Raw genomic sequence first — 17,085 nt, 5'->3', positions numbered from 1 at the left:
GGAAGGAACGAAGGCAGGGCAGGAGGCCCGGGGCGAGGAGCTCGGCGGCCTTGGCTCGGGGGGCGGGGTAGGCGTAGCAGCGCCTTTCCCTCCTGGCCTCGCTGCAGGGACCGTGCTTGGATCGCGGAGACCTTTGCCCCCGGGAGCGCGGCCGAGCGCCACCGATAAACGGGTATGTACGCGATCTGGGGCAGCGGTCCGCTTCGGAGTTAAAGATTCGTGAAAAATAGACAGTATCCCCACCCCCCGCTGCAGTTGTTAGCACCTGAGAGGCCACAGTTGTTTTGTGCAGCTTAATCTTTCTTATCTCTAACTGAAGACTTGGTGAAAATAACAAAACATTCCTGTAAAGCCAATGAAAAGCTTAGATCAATGTCGGCTAGTGAAGTTAGGGCTGCACTTAGGCACAGGGGTGTATTTTGAAAGAGACACCTCTGGTGGGGGATTTTATTTTCCGCAATATTTTTGTTTTTTCTCTTCTCCTGTCCTGGCTAGTTGCAGATGCTGTGAGTGCATTCCTCAATTGCTGTGGCCATGCCCGTGCAGCCGCAGAGCAGGATTTGCTCAGGGAGTTAATATTTGCTGGTACCATCTTCACGGGTCCGTCCCTGTCTATTCCTCGAGGAGCATGCCAGGGGACACAGTCATCACTAGCATGCTGTGCCTCCTGGATCAACCAGGAGACCATCCTGGTTCTCTCAGGAGAAGTGGGAGCAAGAGAAGGGCTGGGGGAATGGTTCTGCAGTGCTTCAGTTTATAGCCTGCAGGCTGGGAATTCATCTTTGTAGGGATTATTTGCATGTTCGTAAGCACTTCATTGCAACTAAAGGTAACACGTGTTAAATATTTAATGTAGTTTGCAAGAATATATAAATGTTGTAATTTATGTAAGGATTTTGATACTGTCTTTAGAAAACTTACTTGCAAAACATGGCTCATATACTCTCAAAAATTACTGAGATGCTTGTATATACGTAGAAAACTAATATTGCTGCTTCTACGTAACTTAGTAATAAAAATTTAAAACATTTTTCCATTGATTTCTTTCTGCAAGTTTTGAGCATAGTCTTACAATATGTTTTTCTGTTCCTCAACAGGTTTTCTTCTCCGGGGATTGAACCATGGCTGTAATGAGTGATATCAATTTAAAAAAACTAACCATTGTCCAGCAAGCAATATCCTCTTGTTGTGGAGCTATAATTACATCATTAGTTGGTAAGGCAAACTATGAGGCTGGCCACAGAGAGAATCTTTACAAAGTGATTACTCTTCAGTTTGACTCAGCATGATGTCTGCTTATGTATGTTTCGACTAATGTGTTCAACAAAGATATTTTTTTGTTAGTTTTCTCTTTTTTTTTTTGTGTGTCTTTTAAAAAGCATGGTTAATTTAAATATTTTCTGTTCCTGATAATCTCTAACCCTTTCTGAAAATAAGAATAATATTTACTAACTTTTAATTTCTGTTTTTTATTTCTGTTTGGTGTTGTTATTAATTGCTTTTTGTTGAGAAAAACCAAAATTATTAATAAAATTAATTTATGTATTTCCTGCTGCTTAAGAAAAGGTTTGAAATAAAAGTCTGCTTTACAGTACAAGGTGCAAATCCTGCAAGGCTGGTCCCTGTGTGAGCCATCCCTTTCATGTTACCACTTTCGTAGTACCAATTTATTCTGCTCTGAAGTCTTACCCTGTCAAAGATTTTTGTTGCTGAGTTTGGTTTGGTTTTTTCTTTCTTTCTCTAAACATTGCTTTTAAGGATACCTTTTTGTTACTCTATTAGACTTCTGGATAGTAGATGGAATTCATCTTCTGCTTCATGTTCAGTCACATCACTCAGGATGTGATTTCCCATGTGTACCTAAGGAGGCATTGGTTGGTTACTTTCAGCACTTCATGTCTCTTGGAATTCTCCAAGCTCATTAGCTCGTACTTTGTGTTTCTGTTACTTTTTTGTTTTAAGATAACCTTTGGTTTTGACTTTGGTTTTAATGTGGGCTAAGCTGCTGCAATTTTCTAAGCATGATTTCCCCCAACAAAATCTCCAAATGTTTACGAAATAGGATCTTACCAGGAACCTGTCAAATTCATAGTGTTTTTGTTCTGTTTCAGTATGTGTCTTGTACATCCGACCTGTGGGATTCCCAAGATGGATTTCAATTGTGTGTACATACTCACAGTTCTAGTACAGGTCTTGGTATTCTAGAGAGGTATAGGAGACTGGCACCTTTCTGAAGTGCCAGCCTGTGACAAGCTAGATTATATGTAACTGGCTGAGATGCTCCTAGATGGAGAACTTTAAGGACTTTAGTTAAACTGCAAGAGTCACATTTAGATGCCTACATTTAGATGCCAGAGTGGGCCAAGTATTCAACCTCCTGTTAGTGAGCTGAGAGGCAGCACTAGAGAGCTAAGGTGTGACTGCATTGCCTGTGCATAGTAGTGTCTTCAGCGAGATACAGACTAGAGGGTTTGACTTTAGGCTCTGGCTGACACTTGATAAGTAAGGTCAAAGTTCCTGTGTCATTTCTGTCAACCATGTATGTATTTTGGATACCTTAGAGACTCAGATGGCGTCAGCTGCCTGTACGCAGGCAACTGAATCAAGCCCTCAGCCTATATAATCAGAGGAAGGTGGTCCAGCTGCCCAACCACTGTAGCGTTGAGCATGTCTAGGCTGTGATAGTTGTAAGGGCTGGAGTGGAAGCAGTGAAATGTTCACTAAACCTTCATTAACTTTTCAAGAGCCCCAAAGTTTTAGATATTATCTATGTGCAGCAAAGAAGAAAAGTACGTAATGAATTTAACATTTTTCTTTTGAATGTTGTATTATGGCCAGTTTATTGGAAAAGAATAAACAACTGAAGAATGCTGTGTTGTTTTATATGCTGGAGGCCAAAATCTGATTTCGTATGCCTTGTGGTGTGCTACTTATGAAAGGTTAGCGAGTTTTAGCAATTTCAGACAACATGACACAGTGGTTTTTGTATGAGCTTTGTGTATCTCTAATATCTGATGCCTGTGCAACCGTTAGTAAATTAGAAAAGACACATTTGATGTCTTGCAAACCATACAGGGTGTGTACTTCTCATTTGTCTCTGATAAAATTGTCTCTATCTGCTAACATCCCTTTATATCCCTTTTCTCTCTGCCTGATAACATTGTAAAAACTGGTCTCTTTTTGTCCTCTGGAGAAGTTCATGATAAGGCATCCGTGAAATTCTACATTTTCAGGTCATGCAGGGTGTTCTAAATGACTTCTGTTTCATTTTAGTAACTCCTCTTGATGTCATCAAAACTCGACTGCAGGCCCAACGCAGTCCATTCCATAAAGGTAAACAAAAAAATCTGTAGTGTAATGGGGGACACAGTTTGCTTTCTGCTCTTGTACTTAGCTGATAGTGCTGAGGTGCAGAATGTTTGTGTTTGTTTCACAACAGTTTGTTTCTCCAGTATAAGTGGGGAGGCGGGAAAGCAACACACGAGTATATTCAAACAGACACAGTAGAAAAAATCTCATACATCCATACCATTTTAAACAGGCTTTTCTTTTTTCTGTCTGTCTTAATATTTTCATTGTGGAAGATGGTACAATTAATGCTGAGTTGAGTTAAACAGTAAAAAGCTATTCCTAAATTAGTAAATATTTCATCAGAGGATTTATGTGATCAGGATGCTATATCAAAGTTCATCTCCTCCAGAATACAGAGATTTTTGTAAAGGAGAAGTCTTACCTAAGTCACTTGCCACTTGAGTTCTAAATAGATGAAGACATTGTGCTCTCAAAGATGTGCTAATGGTTCCTACTATTTACTTGTACTTAGTAAATGAGATTTAAAAGGAACAAAGATGACTGATTTTGCATGCTGAATGTGGAGGTGAGTATTTGCAGTCACACTTGCAAATTAAATTAGGAAAAATATTTGTGCCTTCTATCCTCATCTTTAGTAATTCTAAAGCCTTCAGAAATCTGCAAATGTGAAGCTCAAAGTATGTGTTTGTAATGGCAATAATATTTTATCAAATAGGTTGAAAGTACATGATGTAGAAGAAATGAAAAAAAAGTAGAGGGGATCATCTAGTATAAATACAGTCCAGCCTAAAATATAATACCTCCACTTGTAGTGGATGCTGAGACTACTTAATAAAAGGTTTAAAACTCTGAAAGATGTTCACAGTTACATACAATAGTGACATTCAGGGCTTGTGTTAGTTTTAGCTTTCAGCAGATGGTATTATAACATAAAAATCTCTTGGAGCCTTGTGAAGGCAGTTCCATTTCGTCAGGCAGTCTGAGAGGTACATTTGTACCCTCTTTTCTTTGACCTAATTTGTCTTTACTGACTTACCAAGATTATTTTGCTTCTGTGTGTCTAACCAGAGATAAATCTGTGTTGCCATTATATCAAATTTGAAATTGCTGCTGCATAAAAACAATCTTACAAGCATTAACTATATTCTTATACACCATTTTATTAGGAAAGTGTTTTGTATACTCCAATGGCCTTATGGATCATATATGTGTTTGTGAAAATGGGGACAGCAAAGCCTGGTATAAAAAACCTGGGCATTTCAAAGGGACATTGGTAAGAATATTTTACAAGTATATAAAACTGTACATTTTAAAGTAGCATACTGTAAAGTTTTTGGGGTTTTTTGGGGTTCTGCTGCAATCTATTATCATTTGAAAGGGTCTTCATGTGGTTAGACTGGGTAATTTATATGGTGATTGATGATACCTTCTACTGTCTGCAATAAAATCCATAGTCCTTTCTAGAGAAGAACAAGGAGGCAGCTGCACAGCTTTCTTCACAGGTTACTGGCTTTATGATTTTATTTTCCCCACTTGAGCTATATCAGCAGTAGTTGCTGATTGCAGGTAATAATTTTCTCTTACCTGCTTACAGCTCTTCTGCCCACAGATCTCCCAGTATGCTCCTGAGCTGAACTAATGGTGCAGATAGTGTTTAAAGTTAAGTTCATGTGTCAAGCTCTTTATCCAATGAAACTTGTAGGACTTGCTTTTTCCCAGACACTTGAAACAGACTTGGCTGGCAAAGACTGTCATGCTGGTTCATTAATCAAGATTTTGTTTGACTCTGCTGTTAAATTAAACCTATGATCAAGGATTTTTCAGAATTAAATTCTTGAGAATGAGATGTTGATGTAAAAGGTGTCTTCAACAGGTTTTACAGGTTGTTTTTTTTAATTAATAACTTCGCAAGTGTGATTTTTTTTTTGCATTAGCTTTACTATGTAATTTTAGAAAGTTTCTTAGTTTTCTGTTTGACGTGAATTTATGCCCATTTTTGTCGTAACAAGGTGATTCTTAAAGAAGAATTACTATCATATAATTTTATCTTCTTCCTTTTTAAAAAAATTAGTCAAATCTTCTGTCTATAACTTCCTGTTTTGTAAATTTCTTGAAGCTAGATTATAAACATATTGATTAGCTAGTATAAAAGGGTCTTTTTTCTCAAATTGTGTTAGGATATTCAGGGATTCTTGGCTTCCTTTCAAAGCTAGTCAGGTTTGTTACAATAAACCGTTTCTTTGTTTTTCCCATTCAGCTTTGTATCTCAGAGGATTAGTGTATCTAGTCTGTCTCCTCTAAAGCTATTTGCCTTTTTCTTCCTCTGAGACCATTTTGTGGTCTGCCGGACTCTGTATCTTTTGAGGCCCTGTGATAATGTCTGGTCTTGGGAGCATTCTAGTCCATCAGATCTCATGTTTTAAGAAAATTAAATGAGATGTTTTAAGAAAATTAGCTTAAGAAAATTAGCTATCCTGATATTACAGAGTTTGTTGTTTTGATAGTGGTTTCAGTTGAATGATCTTCAAGGTTCAGTGTTCCCCTGTGTTGCTGTTGAGCCGCTAGCAGAGAAGGAAAGCACCGATTCTCAGCGTGTCATAGAAAAAGTACTTTATTGTTTGAATCCAACATATATAGAGAGTTTTCAAAGGTCACTCAGATTGGTCAGCCAGAAACCTCCTCCTAGGCTTTCTTGGCCAGGCCTGCACTGTCCTAATCTTGAGACACTGTTTTCAACAACATCCAAACTTTATCTTTGTTTATAAAACACAAAAAGAATTTTCATGGGAAAGACCTGTGCTAGCCACACCCCTGCTGTCAGTCTTCTAGGAATATAGAGGACAGCTGTAATAATAATTGCAAGCTGGTATATGGTATAGTGTGTATACATTGCATATATGTGGTCACATTGTCAGAGAAAGCAAGTATTGAAGAATCATTGGGAATTAATTGTTATTTCATGCCTAGAAATTTTGCTATGTATTGAAAAAATATTTTAATGGATTATTTTGGGGAAGTTTCCACAAGATGCTGAAATGCCTTATTAGTTCTGAAAATAGTTATTTACAGGGCTATTAGTCACTGATAAACACTTACTACTTAGGTCTTTTAAGGATGGAAGGAAATTCTTAATTTCCTTCAATAATTTATTCTGTTCAGCTCAGTGGAACTATTTGCATGATTAAGTATGATGGCTTGTGTAAGCAATTACAAAACTGGGATCTTACAATGGCAAGCCATTTTAGAAATGTACTTTATATTTCTAAATAAATAAATAAAATTAATTTTGTGTTCTGCCAGCTAAAATTTATTACTAACTACAGAAGTTTGTAGCTAATTCTTGGTCTTTGCCTGGTTATATTTTTAGGATGCATTTGTGAAAATTATTCGAATAGAGGGAATTAAGTCACTGTGGAGTGGGCTTCCCCCAACACTGTAAGTTGAATGGTTTCTGGTTTTTTTTTTTTTTGTAACATGCTATAAGTTATTGTTTAAAAAATTACTTAATTATTTAGACAAATTATTATGCTTATTTCCAAGTGTTTTTTAAAATTTGGTCAATTCTGAAGTTACAGAATAATCAGTTTGATCAGAAACATTTAGGGACAGTATAATACTTGGCAGATCTGAGAATTTTCATATATATTGTCAGTAGTTAAGCAGGAACATTAGACTTCTCATTCTGCTTTTTTTTTTCCGTACTATTACCATTTGATAGCATCACTGAATCACAGGATCAGACCTGATCACTGGAGAATGCCAGTCTTTGACACATTCTTACTGTTGTATCTTGTTACTAATGACTTGCTATCAGCAGCACAGCTGTTTCCAGACACTGGTTTTGCACCTCATTACCCTCACTTAATTTTTGTAATCATCTTCTTTATTTCAAAGAACTTTGGGGTTTTATTCTGTCTGGATAAATAGATAATTCATTTTGTTTCTACAAGAGCAATTTACATATTTAAACATTGTAATCTGATTTCCTCCTGGTCTTCTCTTTAGTCTTAACAGCCCCCAACTGTTTTATCTTTTTATTCATATTAACCTGGTACAGATAGAAATTAAGACCTCTATGATTATGTTCTCCTCCCTAAACCAAGAAAGTTGTCAAATCTAAGATGTATATTAACCTTGTAAGGTACAAAGTGTTGCTCAGTGGGAAGCACTGGTACACTTTCGATTTGCAGACAGTGCTCATCGTATAGGCACAAAAAAGCAAGGTATGGTGGAGCTCAGCCTTGTTACTTATCCTCCAGTATGTGGCAATTCCAAAATATAAACCCTTAGGACCTGACTGAGCTGTTTCAGTCAATACAGTTTTTACAAATATGTGTTCTGTTCACAAGCAGAGAACTAACATCTTGAGTGGAGAGGGACACACAGATTTAAGAGAAGATCTTAACTCTAAAGCATTTTGCTTTCCCCAAGCATGACACTCCTTGGTGTTTTTTTGGTAATGATGTTACATATTGTATTGGCACAGACATAACACAGAAGTGTAATTGCCATTTTATAGTAAGATGTGGTCCTTTATCCCTACACTGAGTGATTATTAAATCTAGCTGTTGTTGCTGTAGTCTGTACTGTGCTGGTGTGGAAGGAACTTACATTTATGCATACCACAATTTCTTTCAAGTAGTGAGTATCATGAGTGTTGATTAAGATCGAGAGCACAATCTCCAATTATTACATAAATAAAAATTAAGTTCTGTTATATTTTGTTCGGTTTCTTCATATTCAGGTCTTTCAATTCCCCATCTTTATCAAAATAGTTCTGGAGCTGGTACTAAATAGATTTTGACTGTAATAATCTACCATCATTTTACTTGCAGTTTTCCCTAAAAAAATGAAAACCTGCGAAATCTGTGGATTTGAGACTCTGAACTAGAAGCAGTGAATCAAAGCCATGGGATTAATGTTTTGGGTTTTTTTTATTAATCCATTACACACAGCTGGAGATTGAAATTTTTTTTTAATATAAGTAAAATATCCATACAAGACAGTTGACTTCATTCTCCTGCTTTCCTTGTATTAATTTAAATTTCCTCTCTTATATTTTAGGGTAATGGCAGTTCCTACCACAGTAATCTATTTTACCTGCTATGACCAACTGTCTGAAGCCTTGAAAAATAGACTGGGAAAGGATGATAAACACATTCCAGTTCTTGCAGGTTCCTTAAGCAGATGTAAGTTGTCATCTGTTTAAAGGGAAAACTGAAATGCAATACCAGTATGCTGTTTTATTGGGTTTGTTTCATTGACTTTAAATAAAAGTAAATACGTTGTGGCTTTAAATGAGGGATAGGAAGGAATACTGTAATTATCCAGTATTTCTTAGGCAACAAAACCCTCCAGCCTAGAATAATGTGATTTGTTTTTGCCATTACACTTTCAGTACATTTGTAATTTGTTAAAAATTTTATATTTCTAGACTTCTACCAAGGACAGTTTAATTTAAGTGTGTTCTGCCATGAATCTAGTACCAAACATAATTATTTTGTATAATGGAAGCTACACAGGTAATTGTTAGGAAGATGAAAATTGGATTTGTATTGGTTTTACTACTGTATGATGTGAGGTTACAGAATTTGTTTGTATATTTTCTTACTTTTGTTCATCCTTTTCCTCATCTATTTTTGTAGAACTAACTCAGATAATATATTTTAGGGCTTTCTTAGAAGGGATGATGATACATTTTCATCTTCTACATGTGACAACCATGGAGGCACTGAAAGACTAGTGGAAAAAGAATTGTTGTTTTGTGGTGGTGTAGCACATTGTTCTTATTAGGCTGTTCCAGCTTTTAAATTAATGTGTAAAACATTATCCCAGCAACAGAAGAAAAAATCTTGGATCTAGTAAAATTTTTAATGTTAGATGTGTGATGGTAGCTTGTTGTTGAATGATGACTCACTGACCATTGTGCAAGCTGCAAGAGATACTTTATCAGATACATATTGTCTGCTAATTATTCTTGATAGCTTAAATAGTTTAAAATAAGAATGGCAAAGATGCTTCGAAATCAATAAGAGCTTAAATCTCTAACCACAATTCTTGTTCTTAACACAAAAAAAGCCTTAAACCTCAGGATCTCTTCCTTCAAGTTACACTTTAAAATGGCAACTATTGAAAATTAATGAGTTTAAGTACTTGACATTTTCAGCCGATTTACGAATTAAAGCTGAAAACGAGGTTTCTTAACACGTTGATTACAATGTGCTGGCAATGAACAAAACCCCTAAACCAGAAAATGTGGGTACTGTTAATAGGCTTGGTTTTCTTATCTGGAAAGAAACTTAGTTTGGGAATTACTTCAAGAAAAATGGGAGTTGAAAAGAATCAAATATATAAGGAAAGGTGAGACATGACTTGAATGTTCAAAAAATTGTACTATTAAATATTGATTTTTTTTTTTTAAAAAGCCGTGTTTCCCTCCTTTGCAGTTGGTTCTGCTACTGTGGTGAATCCCCTGGAGCTGATCAGAACTCAAATGCAGTATCGCAAGATGTCCTACAAGCAGCTGTACCTGTGTGTCAGCACCAAAGTGGCTGCAGATGGATGGTTCTCCCTGTGGGGAGGTTGGAGTTCTACTGTTCTGAGAGATGTACCTTTCTCAGGTAGGGTCTATTTTCTGTGGAGGTGTTTATGTTTTTACATTATTTTTCTGTGATTTTAGGTAATTTTAGTGGTTAGCTTTAGGAATGACTAAGATTTACTTGTTCTCTTTTGAGTGTTTTTATTTATAAATGCTCTGAAAATGTGATTTTTTTTCACCCTGTTTTGTTTGTGGATACCAGATAGGGTTCATTGTTACATTCCCTTTCTCTATACGTAGACTCTTTCTTCTCAACTTTAGCTTACACAATAACTGTTTTTTAAGACTTTCAGTTGGAATTTTTCTCTGTGATAGATACAGTGGCTATTTTCTGATAAACATGCTGTATCTAAGTGTTCTGTTACATAATTTTGAAAATGCGTACAGAGAGTGACACAGTAGTGTCTTCAAGATTTATTTTTTTAAAAATCAAAATGAATTCATATAAATGTTCCAAAAAGCTCTTTAGCAAAGCTCCAAAACTGAAAGCCTAGAAGAAGAAAAGTCTGATTCAAAGCATAGCTAGTCCTAGGGCTATTCCTCAAGATAACTATGACAGATGTTCCAGGGGAGACTGCTAAAGGACCTGAAAGCCCCTGTCCTTTAAGGCCTGTTTTTGTGAGAGCACTTTTGGATCATCAGACATCAGTTGTCATTTAAGCAGTTTCTGTCATTGGGGTAGTACTGGGAATAACGTCTTTGAACACTTCATGTTGGCCCACAAAAATTCTTCAAACCTATTTTTGGAAAAATTCTTATTCAGACCTATTTTTGGAGTCAGAGAACCCTTGAAGCATTTAACCTGCTGTCTCTGTTCTCCTACTTCCTTCTTAAGATAATCTGACATCCAATTTAATTTGTGTTTCTACACAATCTAGTGGACCAGCTATTGGTTGGGCTGTTGTGGGATATGTGTACCCAGATTAAATGTTAAATGGGCTGTGAACCAAACTGAGACATAAGTGGGGTGTGATGAGGATATTTAGGTAAAAATTGCAGTTGGTAGCTACGTGGATTAACAGAACTAAGTTACTTCAGCTGTTTTCTTTTCAGAATTTATAGTGCTGTGTTCTCTTTCACTTGGCTACTGGGAGGTGTTTGAAAATTGTCATTGGAATGTATTTCCTGCTTTAAAGATCCAGTACCTTCAAGGGACTTAATTTAGTCTTCTGGGATAGGAAAGGTTTCTGAACCTATGACAACATGGCTTCACTAAGGCTGAAAATACCTGCCACAATTAAACTGAATCTTTTGTCCGAAGTGCTTCCTACTCAATATTTATTTTTTAAATTTACTTACTTTTCTGCCAATTGCAATTTTCTCTTAGGATGTTCTGCCAAGATTTGTAAGGGAACTCTCAGATTCTTCATCTCGTTCCTGCTGTCTGACTTCAAGTAGAAACTCTTGTTCTTTCATTGATTTTTGTCTGTAGCAGTGTGGCTGGAGCTAGTGAGCTTCCTTCCCTCTGCTGCTATTAACAGAGTGGGACGATCAGAGCACTGTGAGGGAGTGCACAGGGAAGAGGGCACTAAGGTGATGTGCATTCTTCTCAGCCCTTTTCAGATTCTTGTGCCACACCTGCTGTTCTTCCACTGATCCAAGACAGGCTTGCTGATTTTAAGTTGGTTTCTACACTGCTCTGGCACTCCCTGCACAGCCAGTGCATTCAGTCATCTGTGCCCAGTACTTAGTGGGCATGATGGTATGCTGGAAAGGTAGAGGCACAAGTTAACCTGTAAGGCAGTAGCTGCATGTTGAGAACTACTCAACCAATAGTGAGCAGGCAAGTAGAAGCATGAGTAAAGGAAAATGTATTAAAAAAATGCAACAAAATTCTGATTATGTAAAGCTAAGGGTGTTTAATACTGCTTAATGCTTTTTCGAACTGTGTTTCCTGATTTTTTTTTTTCCTTATAAATGCTCTCTGTCTGCTATGATGTGCTCCCTTTGTATCTTCAGCCTTAGCTCTTCAGTTTGAATGATGCCCCAACAGCAGCTCAATCTCTGGTGTTCTTGTAGTGCAGTTTGCAGCTTTGCTGCAGGTAGCTGAAGTTAGCTATCTCAAGAGTTAAAATCAGTGTTACACTGCATCAGAAAGCAGGTCCTCTGTGAATATTCAAACAGTACAGCATGCCTCAAGCAGCCTAGGATAATTAGAATACCACTCTATTCTTAGCCCAAGTGTTCATTACATTCTTCAAGCATGTTCCTTGGGACATTAGCCAGACTGAACAAAACTTAAGCTGTCAATGTTTATAAACACAAAAACTGGTTTAATAATAATATTTGAATCCTTTAAGCAGTGTTGCAGACAAATGCAGACAGGTATTCAAGGAAATGAGTCCTGAAGGTGCTTAAGAAAATTTTGGATTTAGATAATTTGTATTAAATTAGGGGTTTGTATATTTCAATAGTAGGTTTTCCTCAAATACTGAGAATGCCTTCTGAGATACTGGCTGCTTTTACTTTTGCAAAATGTTGGAGGCCAGGCATATGTGCTGGTAGTCTTCATGGCAAGAAAATGCTGTGAATTTTTTCTGCTGGCACAATCTCCAGAACTCAGTGCTGAATGAGGCATAGTTACCTTTCAGGATATGGAGCTGTCATTTGCACTATTTATTCAACCGTCTGCCATGAGGAATTACTCTATAATTCAGCCCAGTAGTATATAGTTTGGAGTTTTAGTAAGAAAGCAGAAAAAGTGCTGTTTTTTTCAGCAAATGGTCACAGAAGCAGATGTTATTCCTAAAAGTTGTTTGCTGGACTTGCCTTTGACAGTCCCTACAGAGGCATTCCCATATCAGTAATTCTAGGGATCAAAATAATATTTTTTGGTTCTCTCAGAATTAAATTTTATACTGTGCCTCATAAAAGTGTGAGGCAGTCCTGAACAACATTTCATTTTGTATGAAATGTGTTTTTATAGAATTAGTGAGATCTATCAAACATGTGAAATATGCCTGACAACATAGTAAGTAGAAGCCTACATTTTGATTTATATTAAATTGAATGTGAGTTTTATAGTGCTTGGGTTAGATTGTGTCAAGGTAGGGGTTACCTAAGGGAATAACAAATTCTTTATCATATGAAAAAAGTTGGGATATGGAGAATAAGGGGAACATGGCAATCTGTCCATGGCTTATCACAGAAGATACTTATGCTTTCAGCTCTTCCTTCTGTTTGCTTCTTTTGCCACAGTAGAATTCTTACATGTGGACTTAATGAAGAATTTTTGTATTTGACATACAAATCTGTTGTAATGCAAGTTTATTTTTTTGTAATCATAGCATTGTATTGGTATAATTATGAACGTTTCAAGAAGATGATGTGCAAGGAAGTTGGTGCAAATGAACCTACATTTTTTATTTCTTTTACTTCAGGAGCAGCATCTGGCTCGGTAAGTATATAATTTCATTTCTAGTACTACTCTTTATTATTAGCACTAATAAACTGTTTAAAAGTTATGATTTTAGATGATTCTCTCAGAAATGTTGTATATTTTGGGGTACTTGTACTTCAAACACATGTGGTGTGGCATTCAACCTGACTAAATAAATCTGAATAAACTACAGTGTTCTGACATACAAAACTTAATATCATGTGCTTGGAATATCAAATCTAGTTTTAAATTGTGTGCACTTTTATTTAGAAATTTAAAAATTTTAGGGTTAAATTTTAATTGTTTGGGCACTAATATCAAAACTGATTTCCTGATAGATTGCATCTGTCATAACTCAGCCATTTGATGTAGTGAAAACACATAGGCAGACTCAACTTTGGGAGAGTGAAACCTTAAAAAGTAAGTTGCTGGTAAGAATAAAAAAATCCTATAGTGTTTCTAAAAATAAAACTTAGTGTTTGAGTATGGCTTTTGGTAGGAATTTTAAGTATTTGTCACTTCTAAAGTCTCTGTAAACATTGTATCACTCAATAATTTTTTCTTCTCCAAACTGTAGTATCAAGGAAGATATTTTTTATGTCCAGGGAGAATACTGTATTTCATTAATGGCATGGAAGAGGGAAAAGGTGTGAGTTCAGTACAATTTAGCTTAATAAGATAGTATAAAATTGAAACAAATCCAAAGCTTTGGATTTAGGCAGACCAATTGCAAATTTAAGATGACCCTGCATTTTGCAGGGAGGTTGGCCTAGACCTGTAAATGTGCCTTTGAACCCAAACTATTTGATGATTGAAGTAAGTTGTATTTAAATAGGCAAAATTTAACTTCTTAGAAAAAGTCTTCAAAACAGCACTCACTACCACTTGCTCCTGCACAACAATATTCTTTTGATACATATTAGACTAGAAAGAGAAAGCATTGTGCTCAGGTTGTGTATTTTTTACCTTCTTTTCATGTAATTTCCAAAAAAATATTTTCGAGGGCATATTAGTGAATGTCCCAACATCTTTAAAGAATGAAAGAGGAGGTTTCTGTTTTGTTCTGGTCAGTAGAGCATCCCTGTGTTTTACACAAATTGAAGTTGTATATAACACCTTTTGTTTCCATTGCTTGAGATCTGCATTTGTGAGGGACTTTCATTAGCAGATAAATGTATTCTGTGAAACTTTTGACTTTTTTTCACCTGTATCAGCAATCTAGTAAGGACTATTGTAGCTGTTCATATATCTCACTCTAGGTGTTACTACAGGTCTTTTCCATGTCGTGCTGTTTCAACTTGTGTGTTTGCATACTGTATTAATTTGACATACTGTATCTGTAAGATGGATAAAATTAACATAAAAGGAGTTAAACCTAACAATTACATCTGTGACTGTCTCTGATTTCTAAAATTGTTACTTTTGGCATTGTATGGATTGCTTAATTCACTGTTGTCTTGTACTATATTGAGTTCCACAGAGGGACGGTACATCAACCTGGGCAGTTATGAAGAAAATTCTTGCTAGAAATGGGATTACTGGATTATTTGCTGGTAATTTTTTTCCTATCTCTAAAAAAATTCAGACTAGAGAGTTCTCTAATCATTAGTGGGTGATTATAGATGTTGACATGCATGAATTAATATTTCCATTTCTCTGAACACTGTCAGTTATGCAATAGTTTGCATATATAAAGCAACAAACATGCAGAGTTTGGCCTCTCCAGGGATCCTCTTGGTAGAGTACCATGGGATAAAGCCTGGGAGGGATGAGGGGCCCAAGAAAGCTGGTTGATAATCATGAATCACCTACTCCAGACTCAGCAACAACGTACCCCAGCAAAGAGAAAAGTGAAAAATCCAGGAGGCCTGTATGGAGGAAGGAACTCCTGGACAAAGTCAGACACAGTAAGGAAGCTGACAGAGGGTGGAAGCAAGGACAGGTAACCTGTCACAGAGAAATGGTCCATACAGTCAGGAATCAAGTTAGGAAAGGTAAAGCAGTGATAGAAATAAATCTGGCCAGGGACATCAAGGGCTACAAGAAAAGCTTCTTGGTATGTTGGTGATCAGAGGAAGACAAGGGAAAACAACTGCCTTTCCTGCATGACTCTGGCAGGCTGAGGAGGAAATGACAAGATACTGAGATTTAAATGATACTGAGATAAAAGCCTATAGCAGTTCATACTTAAAAGACCATCTGCAAGAGACATTCCTAACCCAGGATACTCACTAGTCTTTATCACACTGCACTTGTTCACTGGAGGCCTTGTGGGAATGGCTGCCCAGTTGGTTAATCCTTGCAAGACTTGTGTTTGCTGAAAGAGATTAAACTGCTTTACTTGCTGTACAGTGAGGGTGTAGCTGGGTAACAAGATTTGCATATTTCAAAGCACTGGTGCCAACAGAATACAAGACACAACAAAGTATCAATATTATTAGCCACTTTGGGTAGAATTCAGTTAATAGATTAGAACACTTACACTTAGGTCGTGACACATGAGTAGCAGAGATTGGAGATACTTGCTTCATCAGCCACTAGTTTGGTTCAGTTTGCCCACATGGAGCTGAGATGACTGGAGTTAGTCTGCCTGGCTTCTTGCTGCTGTTCCAAAGCAACACAAGTTTTCCATAGGTCATGTGTCATCTGTGCTGGCTCCCTGCAGATGTCTTTGAATTTCAAGTGGAACTAGATGGCTGGCTGTGTGTGGACAAGGGGATTCAGCCTTATTTCTTTTCCTCTAAACTGAATCACTTTCTAACCTCCACTGACAAGATCACAGTTGACTTTTATGGGAGACATTTACCACTTAAATTCTATCATTTATACATGTGACTAGGATTCTTCCATTTTAGTAGAGGCCACCTCTGGTGTGCTGGAGCATAGGAGTCCTGCAGGTCCAGGTGCTCCAGCTGCATGGAGTCAGAAGGGGCAGAGACACAAAGGATTTGAGGGAAGCAGACCACACAAGGTGGCATAGGTGAGGGCATAAGGTCATTACACTGGTAATACCTACAGCCACCAAATTCAGTATTTTGAGGAATGTGGGCAGGTAGAATCCCACTTCTAAACTGATATACTATGGTATCAATATACTGTGATAAACAAATTGTACTGCAGCACTTGGGTCTGGAAACAAATAATAGTGAATACTTCCCTTTCTCTTCTGGGCAGGTATTACTCCCCGGCTGTTTAAAGTTGCTCCTGCTTGTGCCATAATGATCAGCACATACGAATATGGAAAGTCTTTCTTTTTCCATTTAAATGAAAAAACGAATCAACGTCCTTAATTCTGCTCCATTCAAATGTGTGAAGTCAAAGCATACGATGGAAGTTGTGCCAAATTTAAATCTGTGAAGATGTTTTTTAGAATTCCCAGTGAACTTCTACCATTACATTTGGTAACTAAATAAAGCTTCATTTTAAACTGTTTTACAAAGGATTAATTCATTATTTTTATTAAGACTAAGAAAATACACATCAGTCTAACGCTATCATTGAAGATTTTGTGACTTCTCTTGCAGCTAGAGAGAAAAAAGAAAGGAAGAACAAAAGAAAAAAGAAAGGAGAAGAAAAAAAAATTGAGGCTGGACATACCAATGAAGAATGACTTCCATTGTGTTAAATTTTCAGTCATGATTAAACATTCTTGTTGGGTTTTAAAATTATGTTAAAAATGTTTTGGGTTTCCAATTGTAAGATATATTTATTTCTCAGTAAGGAGGCTGATACAGAATGAATTCAATAAATGCTTATTTATTTTTGTTCCTTGATATGTGTTTTTTAGTAGAGGCCA

At 36.7% G+C, this 17,085-nt stretch overlaps 1 protein-coding gene across 4 annotated transcripts; it reads left to right on the top strand.

The window, feature by feature from the left end:
• The first annotated feature begins 17 nt into the window (after nt 1-17).
• On the top strand, nt 18-17,057 carry SLC25A40 (solute carrier family 25 member 40). Of its 4 annotated transcripts, none has more exons than XM_085050646.1 (12): nt 18-172; nt 1,098-1,215; nt 3,274-3,333; nt 4,479-4,585; nt 6,680-6,747; nt 8,377-8,501; nt 9,759-9,932; nt 13,291-13,307; nt 13,628-13,709; nt 14,762-14,842; nt 16,464-16,690; nt 16,814-17,057. In XM_085050646.1, the coding sequence occupies exons 2-11, from the start codon at nt 1,122-1,124 to the stop codon at nt 16,577-16,579; spliced, it is 924 nt and encodes a 307-aa protein (XP_084906772.1). In that variant the 5' UTR covers nt 18-172; nt 1,098-1,121; the 3' UTR covers nt 16,580-16,690; nt 16,814-17,057. The 4 variants fall into 4 exon arrangements, with proteins under 4 accessions (XP_084906772.1, XP_084906771.1, XP_084906769.1 ...); XM_085050643.1 differs by having other exon boundaries at nt 19-172; nt 13,198-13,307; XM_085050645.1 differs by lacking the exon at nt 16,464-16,690 and having other exon boundaries at nt 13,198-13,307.
• The last annotated feature ends 28 nt before the right edge of the window (nt 17,058-17,085 follow it).

The sequence above is a fragment of the Lichenostomus cassidix genome, chromosome 2, assembly GCF_008360975.1.
Source record: "Lichenostomus cassidix isolate B80296 chromosome 2, HeHo_3.0, whole genome shotgun sequence".
In the NCBI taxonomy this organism is placed as follows: Eukaryota; Metazoa; Chordata; class Aves; order Passeriformes; family Meliphagidae; genus Lichenostomus; species Lichenostomus cassidix.
The sequence above is the reverse complement of the archived record's forward strand: the minus strand, read 5'-3'. Positions and strand labels throughout refer to the sequence as shown.

Coding starts and splice junctions, on each gene's coding strand:
- SLC25A40 (XM_085050643.1), top strand. CDS start 1,122: ATGGCTGTAATGAGTGATATCAATTTAAAAAAACTAACCATTGTCCAG. Junction 3,334..4,478: donor ACGCAGTCCATTCCATAAAG/GTAAACAAAAAA, acceptor CCATTTTATTAG/GAAAGTGTTTTGTATACTCC. Junction 4,586..6,679: donor GGCATTTCAAAGGGACATTG/GTAAGAATATTT, acceptor TTATATTTTTAG/GATGCATTTGTGAAAATTAT.